The following is a 19,304-nucleotide window of genomic DNA, read 5'->3' on the forward strand; positions in this document are numbered from 1 at the left end:
TTTTCCTTCTCTGGTCAGCTCCAGCTTCTGTCTGAAGATCTCTTCTTCTGAGAAAGCAAGAAGTTAGGGTTTCTCTCATTCCCACGTCCAGCTCTGTTTCTTTGTGTGACATCCCCAAGGGACTTCTCTCTGCCAGAGTTCTGAGTAGATCATAGGAACCAAGAGACTCTGTGTATGGAGGATTGACAGGAGGGCTCCGGGGAGACTGAATGCTAAGCTGTAGTGCTTACTCTACTCTGGTGGTGTTCTAGGAAGACTCAGAAATCAATGTGCATCCCATAAACATAAGGAAAAGTGTGGTCCTAGCCAGGCTGGGTGCAGGGGAGTGTTTTGAGAGAGGCAGCTCGCTCCATATTGTTAGAAATGCTCACCCCGAGGCTGCAGGTACCACTGATGTGGGGAAGATACCAAATCCCTTAGGAGGCTAGCCACTAGCTACAGAGAGCTTGCTATGGTTTCTCTTCACTTTTAAGCTTCTGCAATTTCATTATAGGGTTCTAACCCTGTAATACAGTTTAAATTTCAAAATACTGTACTTAATTAGCTGTTTCTCTAAACTCCTTCTGAAGTAAACGAGCTTCATACAGTGGTAATTAGTTTATTGGTAGAAACAATGACAAAGTCTGAAGCATGCATATTTTTGTGACTGTGGCAAGAACACAAGAAAGCCTGACTATTATTATTCCTTCGCTGTTTTCCATAACTGAGATCTTTCGGTATCCCTGTGAGGTTGTAACAATAACTTAACCTGGTTAATAAATGATGTGGAAATAAAGAACAACTAATAATATGGAATATCCTACAAATACTGGAGCCAGATTAATCAGTCTTTGGACAAATGAGCATGAGTTTCTTATTAATTGACATTCTTACAACTGGAATGAGCCCAGAAGGCAAGACTGTATTTAAGGAAGCAATCATAGTCTTTTGTAAGTCACAATTGGTTCTCTGGCACAGCTGCTCAGGTCAGGTCACTTGGTAGCTGGGACACTTGGTAGACCTGACTATGTGCTGCAATGTGTGGGGTACACTCAAGGAGCTGCGGCTTCTCTAATGCGTCTGCCGCAATAACCATGGTAGGAGTGATGCATCCACACAGGATCTTATTATGCTCTGAACAGTACAGACAGAGGTAGGCAGGTAGCTGGACGATAGGGCAACTGTAGGAAGACAGAAACATGAACCTGGCATTCTTTTAACTTCTGATCTGCCAAATTAGTGTCTGCTTTGGCTCTCCAAGTCCACAGCAGCTGCTCTTTCTCGGGTCTCAAACTGAATTCTGGACAGGAAGAAGGAAGTGACCTAGAGGAAAAGGTAGTATCCATTGCAAGTAAAAGAACATTCTGAGAAACTGTAGCTAGCAATAAAGTCATGTCTCATTGGCCAGAGCAGAAATACAGTGATTTAGCGGTATCTAAATGTATCTAACTATAACAACAGCCAGGCTTATTAATTCTCCAAACCAGACTCAAGTTTTGTTGTTTAGCAGGAGGGCAGACAGGTGTTGGCCAGGCAACTGGCAATGTCTGCCACACTTGTCTGTCTCTGGCTTTGGTGAGGTAGGCTTCACTCTCTGTTTCTTGACTTGAAGACCTCCAGTGTGGACTCTAAGCTACGGACGATGTCTCCATTTGAAGGACTTTACTAGGACCTTAGACCGCTGCCCTTTTCTCCATTGATATCCCCAAGATACAATTTGAAACATCTCTGGTTTCAGGCTGGGAGCCATCACTGGCCTCCTGAGGCTGCTTGAGGACCATCACATTCACACTAGCATGTCTCTTGTGCTGGAAGAAAAGATTTAGTACCCTCCGTCACGTTGTGACTTCTCTCTCAAACTGCGAACCTCCCCCCCCCCCCGCCCCCACCTCAAGGTGGAACCTAAGTCACTGCCTCCTGGACACATTGTTCTTGCTGTCTGTTAACACTCAACAGACAGCACAGCAATCCTGCTCAGAACCAAACAACACCTGGAGATTGGTTACAGGCCAACAGGAGGTCTTACCTTTAAATAAGAAGAGGTTTATGGCTCTCCCCGACATATATCAGGGAGTCCTGTCTAGCAGCACTCAGGAAGAATAACCAAGACCAGGACGCTCACACTTTAGAACTGTCAGAGACAAAGAACATCCAGCCTATCTATCCTCCCGCTGCAAAGGAAGACTCCTAAGCCTGGGTCGAGAGTGTGTGAGCCTCCCTGATGGATGCTGTGTTCTGGCAGATCTCTGAGACACAGCTAGAGGGAAGGAGAACTGCAAAGCGGGGTGGAGAGGGCTTTCTCTGGCTTTTGACTGGGTCTGCATTCCATTTATTATTTAAGCACCTGTGAGCATGGGGATGCTCCGATGCTATAGATAATTAAGGCAAAAGCTACAGGGTGGCATATGGTGTTGTGGCTACCAGATCTGATCCCCAATCTGCCATGCTTTGGTTAGTGACACTTATCTGTTCCTTAGTGTACTCACTCGAAAAGGAAAACCATGGCAACATACCTTATGTGCTTTTGGGAGGATGAGATGGAGTTGATATGCAGAACAGGATCCATAGACAGTGGATAGAGATGCTGGCTCTTGTAGGGCTAGTGAGCCACTACTCCAAGCGGGCTCAGGGTCCTTGAATCTAGCCAAGTTGGCCATTGTGCATCTCGAAGAAGCATGCCAAAGAGCCAGTGGGAATATTATAGTTTAGTCTGGGTGGTTGATTCTTGTTCTTCTCATATCACAAAATGATGGATTAGTCTGCCAACAAGTCAGTGTGACATGAAATACGTGAATTGTGATAAGAGGTACTCTTCTGGTTCACTTCTATGAAAAGATGGTCTTTTTTGTTTGTATTTCCACCCTGAGTAGGACTGACTAGTTTGGTTTATCTTTTTAAAAATATGATAAGCTGCACCCCTCCAATCTTTGTAGCAGCTTACGAGAAACAATAACACTAAAGATGTATATGCATAGAATTATCATGCAAATCAACTTCTGTTTTTAACATTAACAGACTCTTTAAATTTGGCAATACTTTAATTCTCTAAAAAGTGTTATGGTAGTTGACCGCGTTTTTGAAATTGTCTTTGTCTTGTTTGATACTTGAAAGGCATGAAAAATTTCCCTCCACTTCCTCACCCTCTCCCAGGGGTCATTTCCCCTTTCTTTTCTTTGCCCTGCTTGCCCTCTGACCTCGCCTAGCTCTGCTGTTTCCACGGACTTCTGAATCTAATTAATGTCTTAGTGGCTATATAAATGAATTATGTAGCCAGGAGGATGTTGGAAACTTTGAAGAAAGTGCATTCCTCAGGGAAAACCTGGTTTTGTTAAAAAAAATAAAAATTAATGGAATGCACATTTCCAGGTGGTAGGCTATGAGTACAGTGTAAAACCTCAATCATACACTCACACTCAATAAATATTGCTTGCCTGACAACAGACAAACCTTAGAAGCTTCGAATTTGACATCTGTGCGATTCTCAGCCATTATGGAAGGTGGCTGAGGGGACAGATTTTTCCATATATGCCGCCATCCCAAACTGGCTTCAGCCATCTGACTGGGGTATTGGTTTCCCTTCCCCCTTCCTAGTCAATTTACAACTGTTTGCAAGGAGCATGTTCTCAGAGGAACTCTGAAATGCCCCTGGCTGCCCATGGCCCAGAATGTTCTGCAAAGCTCCGGACAGCAGGAAAGTAAGGAGGAGGGGCCGTAGTGAAGTTCTTAACCAGAGGATACTGTCAGGGAGCCCAAGGCAGAGATGGTCCCTATGCCCCAGGTTTCCATGGAAACATAGGAGGAGTGATGACAGCCAGCACAGCCGCACCATCTGCTCAGGACCTGGAGAATGAGGGGGAAAAAAAATAGAAAGGTACCTTGGATCCCAGGCTAGAGCCACTCTGAGCTACCTGTGAAGGGAGAAGGAAGGGTCTGAGCACACTGAAGCTCCTGGGTTGATTTAAAAATCTATGCTGTCCTGGGGCTTGACATATTAACATCTAATTTGCAAGCAAAAAGCCTGCAGGGTTTATTGGCAAACCCTAGACACCCTGGAAGCCTCTGGAAGGAGAAGCTAACTGAGTGAGGTATCCGCAGCTTCCCTGAAACCGGGAAGAATGGTGTTGTGAGAAATGATGGTGAGGAGAGAGAAGAAGGGCTGGGAGAGCTTGAGGAGGCTCCTGTTATCTCCCAGGAAGGCCATCCACAGAGCTCTTTTCTAGGGGAATGGCAGGATGATGATGATGATGAAGAGAGAGACACAGAGAGACAGAGGCAGAGACAGATTGAGATTCTATTGGTTCCCCAAAGCCATCTCTGGGTTCCAGCCATGTCTTGAGACTAAGTCATGAATTGATCAAGTTAAGCCAAGTTTCTCTTGGTCCCCAGGCAAGGAAAGCTCAGAGAGATGCCACAGATTTGCTTCTAGGTGTATATGAGCATCTTCCAGTTCCAGGGGAGCAGAATAAAGAGGAAGTCTGCCAAGCGCATGTGTGTGTACTGTGTTGAGCAGGATATGTGTCTTACTCGCCATACTTTGTGGATTTAGCACAAACCAGCCAACCAACAGGCCAGCTTTCCAGGGAAACCAGGTACCTACCCCTCATGTAGCTGCTTACTCAGGGGCCCTCTCTTTGGCTGGTGGTTCTGTTCAGCTCTCAGTAGGACAAGTTGCTTCTCCCTCCCTCCAATCTTCAGGACATAGAAAAACTACGGCAGCTTCATTTATTATTATTATTATTATTATTATTATTATTATTAAATTTAGGCAGTCTCTTGCTCCTTTACAAAACAACAAAACCCAAACAAATAAAAGCTCTCAAACCCCCAAACGAAACAAAAACTCACCAAAACCCCAAACCAAATGCAACAGCAACTCCACAAACCCAAACCCCTTGACTTTCAGTTCTGGCACCCCGATTCTAGAGCCTACGTGCTAGTGCCCCGCCGTCTTTTCTCTCCCTCCCCTTCCCTTCCCTCTGTTCCTACCTTCTTTTCTTTGTCCCAAGGCTTACATTCTGACGAGTCTCAGTGCTTGATTCGGGTCAGACACCCAATGGCTGTCTAATGGGAACAGCTCCATAAAATATAAAGTGGCAAGTTCTTCCAATAAAGAGTCTCATTAACTCGTCTACATTTTACTAGGGAAAACTATTCCTTTTCAATTTATTTCTATCACAGCTTAGGCAAAAACAGTATCTACAACAACATTTTGGGTTTCCTCCAAAGCCCCCATTCTCCAAGTGGGCTCTATTCACCCAAACATCCACTGGAAATAAAATACTAACGCATCTGCCCTCTAGTTAAAGTTCCCAAACAGAAAATACATCATTTGTGAAAAAAAAATTTCAAAAATACCCACAGTGAAAGTACTTTAGGCTCAAGTACACTTAAATGTAAACATGGGGCCCCAGAGTTGAAATTCAAATATACCGCTGTCTGTTTCTACATAGCTTTTTTGGAGAGACCTTTTATGAATAAACCTCCCTCCCGGCTCTACACCCCCTACTCTCTTGCCTTTCCTGGGACCTATTTATCTTCAGCCACTCGGAGGAGGCTTGAATCTGTATCCCGAGCCTTGAGCACGGCATGGGACCTGCAGTAAACATGGTTCTGTTTGTTCTTCAGCGGCCTCTTTTGTATAAACAGATGTGGTGGGAAGGGAAGGGAAGCCAGATCCCTGTGAGGGGCGGAGGTCTCCTTTCTGGAGAAGACTCCCAGCTGCAGCCAGGAGCTGGAGGAACAGGACACATTTCTTGTTCAGGCCCTGGAACTTGCAGTTTTTCCAGACAGGGGCTGTTCCCCTCTCTCTCTCCTCCACCCTCCATCCCCAGCCTTTGTTCCTGGGAAGGCTGTCTCCATGTGATGTCTACAGCTCACTTTTGCCAGAGCAAACATTTCCAAGAGGGCTTATGCTAAGTAGGTATCTGTAAGGCAGATTTCCCCTCCTTCTCTCCAAATACACTGTAGACTAAGATTTTGGACTCCAGCCCTTCACACCTGTACTTTTTCCTATATTCATATTCTCTTTGTTCTTTTGTAGTCTTCGACTAAGGGGGGGGGTGGTAAAGGAGGGAAGTTGTTGGCTTGTAAAATAACAATTCCGTTTCTACCACTGGTTTGGTGCAGACTCTGCCTTCATTGAGCGATTGATATTTTCACATTAGTTATGGGTGTTAATAAAGGAAGTACTATTCCAAAGCTGGAGGAAGAAAAGGATGGGGACGGAGAGCTTTGTGGTTTCAGACAGGAAAGAACTCGAATTGGCCTTTGGACTCTCTACCTGCGACCAGAACTTTGTTAATTCTCCGTCGGGTGTGGGTGAAATCAAAAAGGGGGTGCTCCTCAGTTGACCTCTATCAAAGGGGCTAAATTTTTGGCGGCCCCACACGGTGGCTCTTCTTGTCTAGAAAAGGAACAAAGGGCAACACACTGGAAAGGCCTCCCTTAGGCACGAGGGGCTTGGTGTAAGCAGTGAGCTTTACTTGGTGCTGCTCTCTCCAGGAATTCTGGGGAATCCGGAACCCAGCCGCTGTAGCCAAGATCATGGGAGAGCCCCCCGGCTCTCCCCATGGGTTCCTCGTTTTAGAGCAGAAACACAGAGATGACTATAGATCTGCTCTACATCTACAGTCTCCACTCTCAACGTGTATATAATAATGAGCGAGGGGGGAACATTCTTTCAAACCAAGGGAGTAATAATAGCAAGGGTTTGATTTTTTTTTTTTTTTACAAGCCACAGTGGTACTTTATCATCCTTCCAGCTGACAATCTGCCACTCTGCAGACAGGAGAGGCGGCGGGAAGTTTGTAGTGGAAACCCAGAGGCCTTTCCAGTATGAAATAAAAAGAAAGGAGGCTGGTTTCCAGGGACCGGCCAGCTGAGGGGTAGTGGGATCCCCCCGCCGCCCCCCCCCGCGCCCTCCGCCAACCCCCGAGGCTAAACTGCAGCTGAGTGCAGGTCTTCTTGGAAGAAAGCTTCCTTCCCGCTTCCTCTTTTATTTCACTTAAGTTACTGGCTCCAGATATTTGAAACGATTTGTTTTCGGCGCTGCCGTGGGCTGCACAGTTAACTCTCACCTCGCCTGGGGCGGCCAGGGCATTTCCTTCTCGGCAGCCACCCACCCCAGGTCTGCAAACCTGCCCACCCCTCGCGGCTGCGCCCCGCCGGTTCCGCTGAATTCGCGGAGGCCAAGGAAGTACTCGCCGGGCACGGGGCGAGGGCGAGAGGTAAGGGGCTGCGGCAGGCCGGCCCCGGCGCAGCAGAGCATCCCTCTTGCACTCTGCGCCTCCGCCTTCCTCGCCGTTCCCTCCCGCTCGCAGGACGTCCCCTGCAACCCTTTGGGGGCTGCCGAAGGGTCAGGCGAGATGGAGGGGCGCGGGTGAGGGCGAGCCGGAGGCCGGGGACAGGGCCAGAGTGAGGGCGCGGGACCCCGAGGAGCCGCACGGGGAGCGCGGGGGAGCGCAGGGGCGCGCGGGGCGGGCGGGCGCGGCGCGGGGCTCGCTGACGCGCGCGCGCGCCTCGGCCTCGCCCGCGCACACGCGCCTCCCGGAGGAGAAAGAGGCGGGCGGGCGCAGAGCACCGCGCCGCCGGCTGCAGCGGGCCGGGCCGCCGGGAGGGAGGGGCGGAGGGGCGGAGGGGCGGGCGCAGGCCGGGAGGGGGCGGCGGCGCGTCGAGCTCACGGCTCTCCAGCGAGTGTGCCTGCGCGCGAGCCGGCGAGCGGGTGAGTGCGCCGGCCGCTGCCACACGCCGGGCCGGCCGGGAGTCGGGGGCCGCGAGGGTGCCGGGCGCTGCGAGCCGGGGAAGGGGTGGCGGGCGGGCGGGCGGGCGGGCGGACGGCGGCGGCTCGGGCGCGGCCGGGATGCACCTTAGCGGGCGCCTTTCGTTGCAGCGCGCGGGCGGCCCGAGCCTCGGCGGCAGCGGCGGCGGCGGCGGCGGCGGCGGCGGCGGCGGCAGCAGCGGCGGACACAGCAGCGGCTGCGGCGGCGGTGCTGACACCTCCCACCATGGACAGCTTCGACTTAGCCCTGCTCCAGGAATGGGACCTCGAGTCGCTGTGGTAAGTCCCAGGGCTGGCCGCTCGGGAGAGCCACGGCGGCCCCGCGCGCCCTCACCTGGGCCGGGACGCCGGGTGCCCGGCCGCCGTGGGGGTGGGGTGGGTCGGGGGCGCCCGCCTAGCCGGCTCCTTCCAGCCTTGGCGGGCTGGATGCACGGCCGCCTTCCCGTCAATTTGCCGGTCTCCAGTCCTGTGTCCCCTCCCCTCGGTGCTGCCTGCGCCAGCCCCAGGGGCCGGTGGTCTGGGTGCCGGAGGAGGAGCGCAGCGGTGGAGGGAAAAAGAAGCGATTTTTAGAACGTGTCACTGATGCCGGAGAATCCAGCCCGCAGCCCGCAGCCCCTCTCAGCTCCCTTCCTTCGGATTGTGCTCCCTTCCAGCTCGCTGAGAACCTCAGGCTCACCCCATGACCTCCTAGAGTTGGTACCGCTGCGAAGTGCCTTGAGAGGATGCTCTGTAGCCTGCTCCCTGCATGCTCCCAGGCTTGGCGCCTGCATCCTCTGTCTGTCTTACCCACTCCCACTTGAGATAGAAAAGTGAACACCCGGGGCAGGAGGCCAGTGTGTCTCCGTGCCGGAATTCCAGAGGCCTTGGCCCAGGGAGACTCGTTTCCCGGAGGTTCATAATTCCTTTGCACCTTTTCTTCACACCTCCCCGTGGCTGAACTCCTCGCCTCTCCTCACCCCAGTCCCTTTTTGTCAAGCTCAAAGCTAGCAGCCTGGAATGCACTTGGGGTCCCAGTTCTTGGGATTCTCCCATTAGGGAGCTTCTGTAGGTAAATCACAGGTAGAAGCAATTTAATTCCAAATGCAGTTGTCTGAAAAAAAAATCCCATTGGCTGCTTTAGCATCCCTCACATTACCCCCACCTCCTTAAATGTTTTCAACCAGCCCTATTCAGGTGGTAAAATTACTGCTTGTATATTCCTAGAGGAACTTGTGTTATGTTTAATATTTACGGGGATGAACATCTGCTGGAACAAGCATATTAACTGCTCTGTTCTGCCTCTGGTAATCGCTGATTGTAGAGCTGAGCGTTTTCCTTCGTTTTAATTCAGTAAAGAGTTCACATGTGTCTAAAACGGCAAGTGGTGTGCACATGAATATGCAATGCACAATTTTAAAAGCTAAACTGCTTTATGATTTATGGCTCATACATTGATGGTATGTGGACATGTGGATCTTTTCGGTGATTTAGGCTTGCGGTGACTTTTATTTTCCTAAAGACAGGTGTAACAAAATCAACTAGACAAAAAGCCTTCGCATTATTGAGCAGTTTCTTATAAAAGATCCGATGGTGACTACAGCTTGCTCTGCATAATGCCAGCGCCTATAAAACACACAAGGATGGGCTCTAATGTAATAAAACTTGTATATATTATGCTGGCAACTTCAAAGAGCCAGTGTAGAGAGAATATGGAACATGTTATTACTCTATAAAAGTTGCTAATTACTGTGTTGCTGTTCCTGGGGTTATTTCAGCCTTTCATTTACAGATAGCTATTATTTTACAGGTTTACCTTTTGAAATGTTGGTTTCTGGCACAAATTCAATAGCTTTCCAGATAACAACTGTCTTTTAAGGATGACTTCTGCTTTTTAAAATCTAGGCAGGCTTGTAGTCAAAGGGAAGAACTTAACTGTGTTGATGTATTTGTATGCTGCTCTTCCAATTGCTGGTTCAAATTGAACTCCTGGATGGTGTTTATAAGTTGTATTTTGAGATGACCAGTGATAATACGGAGGAGACCTTTTGGGGTAAGGGCTCAAGCTGTATTTTCAGCCCCCAGTAAATTATCTGGAACACTGTCACAGAGTGTCTGCTGAATTGACTTGAAATTTATATCATCTAAATTGTTATTATTTATTAAAATTATTTTGAGACCAGGTCTCTCAAAGTAGCCCTGGCTGTTTTGGAATTTGTGCTGTAGGATGGGCTGGCCTCGAACTATATAGATGTTTACCTGTGTCACACTAGTGCTAGCATTAAAGACATATACCACCACAGCTTGAAAGCATTTTTTTAGGCTGTTGTACACTCCAGATTTTTAAGCAATATAAATGTGTGTGTGTGTGTGTGTATGTATGTATGTATGTATGTATGTATGTACACACACACACACACACACACACACACACACACATATATATATGTGAAAGCACAGGATTTCTTGATTATAGCATAGTGCAATAGTTTGGCTTAAGAGGGTGTTTTATTTTGTAGATATAGAATTTACATTTATAAAAGCTTATCTTCAGGTAAAAATTAAAGATAAACCAAACTGCTTGAGTATATCTTTTAAACGTGTCAGACATTTTCTTGGTTATGGGCCAATTTTTTACATGGCATTTCTAACTTAATTTTAGGATTTATTAAGGATTTTATGTTGACGGTTTACTTTTAAGTTCATGAGTAATCAGAAATACCTAGTATTCTCTCTCTCTCTCTCTCTCTCTCTCTCTCTCTCTCTCTCTCTCTCTCCCTCCCTCCCTCCCTCCCTCTCTCTCCCTTTCTCCCCATCTCCCCATCTTGCTTCTTTTTGAGAGAAGGTCTTGGTGAGCAAACCAGGATGACTTCAAAGTCAAGGCAACCTTCCTGCCTCAGCCTACTGAGTTCTGAGGTCACAGGCATGTATCACACATGCCTAGTATATTTGATTCCTTTCTCTGTGTCTGATATTTTCATATCTGTTGTTTTCTTTTTTGAATCTGATAATATCTCAGAAGTGGTAAATGATAGTACTTTCATTTTATAGATGAGAAAATAGGAGATTTAAACTGTTTGGTAACTATGCCGAGATCAAAAATGACAGCATATATTTCAAAACTGATATTTACGAAACAACATTATGACTTATCAGTGAGTGACATGTACATTAGATGTTTTAGCTCATTTATTATTCCTCAACAAGAAACGTGCAAAGTAAGTACTGCTGTTCATCCATTTTTTTACAGATAGGAAAATTGAAGATGGGTGGTCAGGTAGCTTACTCGAGTTGACACAGTTCAGACTTGATTAAGAATTACCTTCAAGGCCCACTTTTCTGATACCAGGTCTATGCATTTTCCAGGATACTGCAGATACTTTCCATTCATGAAGAATGACTTTGCAAAGAATTACAAAGCAAGAATTTGACAGTTGCAAGTTAAAGTTGTCTCAAAATATTAAAAGAGGTCAGACCTTAAAAGGTATTGATCTAAATAAAAATCTGAAAACAGATACCATGAGTTAGGAAATTGTGCCTGCTAATTAACTTACGAATGGAGATAATTTTTTTTTTTTTTTTTTGGTTTTTCGAGACAGGGTTTCTCTGTGTAGCTTTGCGCCTTTCCTGGAACTCACTTGGTAGACCAGGCTGGCCTCGAACTCACAGAGATCCGCCTGGCTCTGCCTCCCGAGTGCTGGGATTAAAGGCGTGCGCCACCACCGCCCGGCTAAGATAAAAATTTTAAAGACCATTGAGCACTTCCTTTTTTTCATCATAAAACTCCCCCCCTCCAAAAAAAAAAAAACAAAAACAAAAAACAAAAAAAACCCACCTGTCTTTGAAGAGAGGAGTTGCAGATTAGTAGCAAGATACTCTTATTTTGATACCTGAACAACTTTTTCTACCGATAAAACGAATTGCATTTTAACTAATCTTGACTGGGGCTTTGAACCTGAGTTTGCTTCTTCTTCTGAATGTGTTCTCAAATGACTGTAGACAGAATGTGAGACAAAAGTATAACCAGTACAATCCATTGATAGGAGGCCCTGGGTCTGTTTCCTTCTAACAGCAGCACCCCCATTCAGAAACACCCATGCCTATTTTTTCAAGGTAGGTCTTTTGAGCATGAATGATCCGATGCCTGCTTATTTCAGCTGTGCCTAAGAATTGAGATGGATGTCCCTACCGAAAATGGTTGCTCTACTTCCCATTTCTTCTCTGAAGGTTAAAGGTGAAGTGAAGGGTCTCATTCTGCTTGCGAAGAGCCGAGTCCTGAGAGCTGGGGAATCGGTACCTAAGCCGAGGCAGGTATCCCCAGAAGCAGTGCCTCTCTTTGGTTCCCTTCTCCCCTTTCTCTTGTGGCTCGTTAATTTTGGGTCAGCGGCTAGACACCTAAGCCATTCCTTGGGGTCTTTAAAGCGATGGCCATCCCTCCTCACAGACTCGCTTGTTCTTTTTTCTTCATGCCATGCATCCTCCTTGGCCATCTCTGCAGTCCACGTTCTTGTGGTGGCTGCTGTAGGGGATGCAGAGCTGGGTAAAACGTGTGTTGTGCATGTTCTTGTCTAGTTTTAGAGTTGGGCAAGAATGTAAGCGCAAAAGGAAGTTCTGCGCTAGAGAGTCAAAAGAGAGACCATGTTTGGGACTAGGGTGGGTGGTAGAGGAGGGAAAGAGGAAAAAATGGAGTTTTTTTTATTATTACCTTTTTTATTTTTTACTTACATTTTAAAAAAGGCTTTATGGAAGAGGTTACCTTTGAACCAAGCTTTGGAAGATGAATGGGCTTTTGCAGATGGGGAAGGAGAGATGACATAGAGGATTCTTGAACAACGCCTTTGGGGGGGCGGGTGTCTCTAGAGGTACTTTTTAGTGATCACAGTGAAATTACCTATACTGTGTATTTTTAAACACACAGAGCCTAGTCATCATGAGATGATTTTGGCAAATAAGGAAAGTTTCCCAAAACCAACATATTTACTCTTCTCTGAATATGAACACCTCTTCATTACTAGGGTGGAAGTTGATCAAGATTGAAGTAATAAGTATTAAGATCTTGCTTATTACTCACTCTGCCCCTTACCCCCCTACAGACTTCACATACACCAGAGTCCGCACACTCCTGTTCACACCGGCGCTCCACACTCCACACCCCTCTAAATCCAGACCTTTGAAATTGTAACACATGGGGCTAGAGAGATGGCTCAACAATTAAGAGTGTTTGTTGCTCTTCCAGATGACTTGAGTTCAGTTCCCAGCACCCACACGAGGCCGCTCGTAATTATTTGTAACTCCAGCTCTAGAGGATCCAATGCTCTCTTCTGGTCTCCATGGGCATTTGCAGCATACATCCCCATAGACACAGCCACATAAATAATAAAAAAGGAAAAAGAAATTGAAACACATTGTTTCATATCCATCAGTGTGGTCAACTCAGTCAGTGTTCACATAGTAGGCGTGACTATTGGACAGGTACTTTAGGCTTTTGTATGTTTTGGACTGAGACTCACAGTTGACAAACACATTTAACACTGAAACCCAGTACTCCTGTGAACATGAGTACACATAGCTGAAATAGGAGTGTCAGGAGACACCATTTATCATATGCGTGATGCATTCTGATATTTTCTAGGCTGTTTTTTTTTTTTTTCTTTTTAAAACTTTCCTATTCGTGGGTTGAAGCCTGCAATTCAAGACCCTTCTATAAGGGATTCAAAGGAGAGAGTCCTTTAGGAGTTTAAAGAATGGCGGTGCACATAAATACCAGAAATACAAAGCACATACTGCCCACTGGAGGGGGCATGGGCACATCCTGTTGAGAGAGTAAAATATGCATGGCTTCGTGGTGCTGAAGTGCATCCCGAGGAAGTAGAATTTCAGAAGGGAGGAAATAAAAGGGAAGAGAATCCGCATGGAAAGAACAGTGCAAATAGACATACGGAGTGAGTAGGGTGTGGTGTTTATTGGAAGATAAAGTTATTAGCTAAGGCAGGGGAAGGATGCACCGCACCCCTGTCTGCTGCCGGAGGAGGCAACAGCATCATACCACTGCTTAAGGATGCTTCCAAGGGCCAAGCGGTGCTCTCGACTTTTCAAATCACTCCCCAGGAGACAGGCCTGGGGAAGACTTCCACAGAGCCCTTTAGGGTTCCCAGACTGTTCATATTCTCATCTTGTCACTAAGGTTCCTGGACTTTTCTTCCATGACTGTGCATTTTGAGGCTACTCTCTGTGGCCTTTCTCTCTCCTTGTGGACCATTTTGGCCCACAGAGGCAGGATGGGAGTGCAGAGCCCAGGCACCCTGAGTTTCCTGGAGCTGATTGGTTGAGAGCAGTAGGCTACCTTCATTCTCATTGGCTAAAAGTGATGATACAGTCTATGGAGGAGGCTTTCATTGGTTAAAAGCGTTTGCACAGGCCTGCTCCAGAGGAGCATGGGGAAAGGGTCTCAATAGGCTCCAGGGTGAAATTGTTTTCTGAGAGGCCTGCCTCCCAAATCGTGGATGGCAGTATGGAGGAAGCAGGAAGGAGAACATGGACCACTCTTGTTTGGTGAGTGGCAGCCACAGGGAGCCTATGCGTGGCAGAGATTGGGGAGGCTGGTTAGTTCAGGATGTGGACGTTGATGAGCTCTGGCGTGGGAGACAGGGATGTGGGGATAAAGGGAAGGATGCGCGTTGGATGTCTCTGGGTTTTAATCAAATGCCTTTTGATGACAGTGAAGACACTATTACGTGTGAGGAAATGGTTCCTTCCTGTGTTCCAGATTCTCTTTTGTGGAATGTAGGAGGTTATAAAATGCTAAGAATCTATTTTGGGAGAATGTCCCTGTGAGCCAGAATGTCTAATCAATGACACTTCAGATTAGCAACTCAACAGGCCCTTCTGCTTAATATAGGTTAAAATAATAGTCAAGAACAACAAATCAATTTCTCAACATGAAGTACTAGACTATTTTGTGTTTAAATGGGATTTCAAAATTTGGAATAGATTTGTCTTAAGTTTTTCTTGTTTGGGGGTAAGAAAGCCTGGGTGGCAAAATCAAAGCCATAAAAGAATATATTAATATCATTTGATATAAAATGTTCCCTTGTTTTATTTCTAAGCAGAAATCTATCAAACTTACTTTCAACATTGACTGTTCCCTTTTGTCTGGAAATGTATTTGGAGATTTTGAATTCAAGTGGCTTCAGTCTTGCTTTCTATTTGGCTCTGGACAGCTCAGGGTAGCTTTCTTTTTCTTTTTTCTTTTCCCTAAGTCTTGGCCTCATCACTTAAAACAAAATGGCAGTGCTTATTCTGGCCTATCTCATACAGATGTTAGGTAATAAAAGCATCAGTTAATCTGTGAGTGCCAAATATGGTTCTTTTATACCCTTTGCTTCCTTAAAATGTCTTTTTTCATAAACAAAGAAACTTATAGAAAGACCACATGGGGTCCGCTTCAGCTGTGTGTGGGACACAGTTCTTTGCTTGGCATTGGAACCCAGGGACATACTTGAGTGGGGTTTAGGTTTTCTTAGTTGTGCATTGTAGTCCAACAGATAAATATGGTTGCACTAGCAACTTTTTAAGACGTATGAACCATTACCTAATCTCTGATGTTTTACTCAGAATGTATTTTATTACTAACCATTACATCAAATGACTTCATTTGGCACTGTGGGTCTCAGTACATTATGTCAAGCTAATCATAATTTAGATTCACTAGAAATAAAATACAAGTTATACCAGGCTATGAGGATACCTCACCACCTAAGAAGTGAAATGAGTTTTAATCTAAAACCACTAACACATGGGATGTGATAGGGAGGCTTGGGTGCTGAAGGTGGTACACTGGGTGGGTGGGTGGGTGGAGGTTTGTTCGGGATTGCCTATAGGCTGGAATACTGTGTGAGCATTTGTCAGTGATGTGGCTGGGCCTGTGTTAAAACATAATGATTGCCTGGCATTGCAGAGAGACATCCTGGATAAGTGGACCTGCAGGGGTGGGCTATTCCCGAGACTCTGTGCTGGTTAGTTTTTATCAATGTGACCCTAGCTAGAGTCACTTGGAGGCGGGAACCTTGATCTGAGAAATGGTTTAATGGGATTGGCCTGTAGGCATGTCTGCATAGCATTTTCTTAACTAATGATTGATGTTGGAGGGTCCAGTACATTTTGGGCATGTATGCAGATTGTATAAGAGGGCAAGCTGAGCAGGCCATAGAGAGCCAGCCAGTAAGCAGTGTCCCTCCATGGTCCCTGCTTCCATTCTTGCTTCCATGGACTGTCTCTAGGTACCTGCCTCAGCTTTCGGTCATGATGGGCTGTAACCTGTAGGCCAAATAAACCCTTTCCTCCCCAGATTGCAAACTTGGCCAGCCTCCTTCCCTAAAGCTGCTAGAATCTGAGTCCATTCCCATTACTGGAAGCTGGAATCCAAGCACACCAAGGCATTCATTGTATTCACTTGGGTATTTCCCCACTTCAGTCTCTCCTCACATGTGGAGAAAGCCAGGGAGGGGACTTAAACTTCTTCCTATAATTTCTCCCCAGGAGGCTCATTGTTAGCGGAGGTAAACAAAAATGACTCTAATTTGGAGACCACACTAACGTTTCAACTCACAGTTAGGTGCTTACCTTGATACTGAAAATAATTTTATTTTTGCTTTTTTTATGGGCAGGAAATTAGTTTTCAGAAACCCCCTGGGGGTTGTAATGTGAGCCTGTTAGTCTTAGTTAAATTTTTCTTGTCATACCTGTGCTGTTTACCTCAGTTATGAAGTGACGGAACACATTTTCTGTCAGTGTTCATTGAAATGTTAATTAGCTCCCTGACAGTTAGATAGAAAAACGCTTTCCTGGAGTAGATGAGCTCCAATGCGGGGAAATAATCTGTTTTTGTTTTCAAATCGGAAAAAATACCTTTTCCCCCCTGTAGAAGATATCCAGAGGAATTGAAGATCAAGGCTAGAAAAGCTGTTTGGAGAGCAGAGGCCAGCATACTTAGTATACATCCAGGGAATGCTTCTGAACTTTAATGGGTGTCCAGATAGCCCAGGGATCTTGTTAAAATACAGCTTTTAATTTAATAGGATGAAGGTGGGGCCGTGGGTTTACATTTCTGATGAGTTCTTGGGTAACGATGCCTGGTCACAGAAGACATTGACCTGCAAGGACCGAAAGCATGCCTTTGAAAAGATGCCCTATCAGAAGACTCCGTATTCTCTTTCCTCTTTGGGGGAGACTTGTATAGTAACATCACCATTTCCTAATGCTGGAAGGTTAGTTAGGGACAGCATTTATTTTATTGCTGTGTCTTTTTAAAATACAATTCTGATGAGTGAGGGGGTGGGTGGTTATTTGTATCCTAGTGGGGACAGAGTGGGAAATAAACATAAAACCTGAGCACACACGATTTGTAATAAATAGGCTAATCACGTTTTATAGCCTTTCAGGACTTCTCAGCTCTCTTAGATCAGCTACTGCTGCAGCATCAGAAGGGAGCCTTGAGTATTGAGATGCTCCTAAGACTTTTTGGATCTGTGGGGACTCTGCTGGAGACCTCTCTAGGTGCCCAGGATGGAAACCTGCTGTCCCCATTCCTTTTTATCCGTCTGCCCTTGGGAGGAAAGGCTGGAGGTGGGAGATGAGGGAGTAGCAAAAGTTTACAGAATTATTGCCCTACCTGGTGGCCATAGTCCTAAACAGCGGCTTTCCCAGTGTCCTGCGAGAAATCTCAGCTCAAGCTCCATGGGAACCAAGGGAGGTTTTAGATTCCTCAGTTGGGGGGACCTTCTGTAGCAGTGTGACCAGATGTGCCCCACTCTGCCCTTGCCAGAGAACCATGCATCAGTTAGGTGGGGAACTTGACTGCAGTTTCCCTGATTAGCCCACCCTTGTTTCAATAGAAAACTAAGCATATATGGGGCTAATGAAATACATCATGGCTAACTTTGCCTATTCTGTGAGATCTGTGGGAAGGCCACTGGCTTCATTTTATCAGTGAGGGTGTGCTCATACAGGGGAACACACATGGGCCCCCATACACTTACACTCTCTGACAAAGATAAGATTTAAACAACGCAATGTTTCCGATTTGGAAAAGAAAAATGGCTTCAGGGACAGTGGGGCAGATTTAGATCTCTGGCCTTCGGGCTTGCAAGTGGATGGAGGTCGTGCTTGCCAAAGTATTTCATGTTGTTGGAGCTAGGGATGTGTAAGTTGTGCTCTTTGTGTGTATGGCATTTATCACCTTGTGTGTCCCAGGCCGCTGTGTTAACCGACTGGTGTTGTGTCACCGTGTCTTGAGCATTATTTTCTTCCAATTTACCTTGTTTTCTATTGTGAGGAGGAACAAAGGAGACTGTTGCAGATGAACTAGGTATGTGTTGCGGTGAGCAAGAATGTCGTTACTGACTTGGCCTGTGTTTGTGTCATCGAATTAATACATTTGCTTTCAAGTTATAGAAAGCAATATTATTTGGCTATCAGTATGTAATACTGTCAGTGCAGTAGTTGTCCATATAGACAATCCCCAAGTATAGATAAACAAAGGACATTTTTAGACTCAGAGCTTTGTCCTGTTGGGTCAAGAGATCCTTAAGAAAAATAAGCTAACAGAGATCAACTGGGTGCTGAGCTTGAGTGGCATTATGCAGGCTTTGCTTTGGCTGTAAGAGCAGGGCTTAACTTGCTTATCTCCCCAATGCTATGTCCCATGGTCTGGATACTGCCTTTGTCCATGGGATGGAAGCTGCCTGTGTCATTTCTTGGAACTTTGGATGTTGTAAAGTGTGGGTGGAGCTTGAGGACTTGAACGCAGTCTGAGAAGCAGGCTTCCCCATAGTGCCAGCTCTGCGGTTACCTACAGAGAGGCTCTGTGTCCTGAATCCAGTGGGGAGACAGACCTTGTTAGACTTTCCATGCCTCCCCGGGATGTTGAGACTTTGGTCCTTTCACTTTCTGAAATGCCCCTCTCCTGCCCTGCTGGGAGGAAGAAACAAGGACTCAAGTGAAGACAAGACTTGGCATTGTAGACCCTCCTAACAGAATATGAGAGCTAGCTGTCTTCTGGGGAATAGACTATGCCATCCACTGAAATGGGACCATTGCATTGTTCAGCCAACCTGAATGCCTTCTCCCCCGGGGTTAACGATTCATGTCCATAGACTGGTCATAGTCCTGGCCCTGTGACCTGGGATGTAGCCTGTGGCCCATCTGTGCTGCCTGGGCCCAGGTTATAGTAGTACAATTAAAGTTAGTGGGGCTACATAGGCCAGTCCAGCTCCAGGCTGCCTGCAGAACCTGCCGAGTCCTTTCCAGAGGTCTGGCCATGACCCATGAGGCCAGGTCTTCTTGTGGAATGAGGACTGTCTATCTGTCTATTTCCTTGGAGGTAGTTCCCCCTCCAGAGCATGGTGGATCTTTTACTGAGGTGACTTCTTTCCTTCCCGTTTCAAATAAATAGAATTTCCTTTGGTGGTATGGGCACAATACCTTTTTTTTTTTTTTTCTGGAAAAGCTGGTGAATTTTATTTACTACCCAGTTACCACCTTTCCTTGATTTAAAACTCTGACACAGAGTAAC

General features: G+C 46.3%; 1 protein-coding gene across 3 annotated transcripts in view; it reads left to right on the top strand.

Moving 5' to 3' along the window:
- The first annotated feature begins 7,829 nt into the window (after positions 1-7,829).
- Aff3 (ALF transcription elongation factor 3) overlaps positions 7,830-19,304 on the top strand; it is a 480,967-nt gene continuing 469,492 nt past the window's right edge. For all 3 annotated transcript variants that reach the window (XM_076557428.1, XM_076557429.1, XM_076557430.1), the window contains exon 1: positions 7,830-8,035. In XM_076557428.1, the coding sequence (XP_076413543.1) occupies positions 7,983-8,035 (53 nt within the window). In that variant the 5' untranslated portion in view covers positions 7,830-7,982. The remainder of the gene's footprint in view (positions 8,036-19,304) is intronic.

The sequence above is a fragment of the Peromyscus maniculatus genome, chromosome 21 (genome assembly GCF_049852395.1).
Source record: "Peromyscus maniculatus bairdii isolate BWxNUB_F1_BW_parent chromosome 21, HU_Pman_BW_mat_3.1, whole genome shotgun sequence".
Taxonomy (NCBI): Eukaryota; Metazoa; Chordata; class Mammalia; order Rodentia; family Cricetidae; genus Peromyscus; species Peromyscus maniculatus.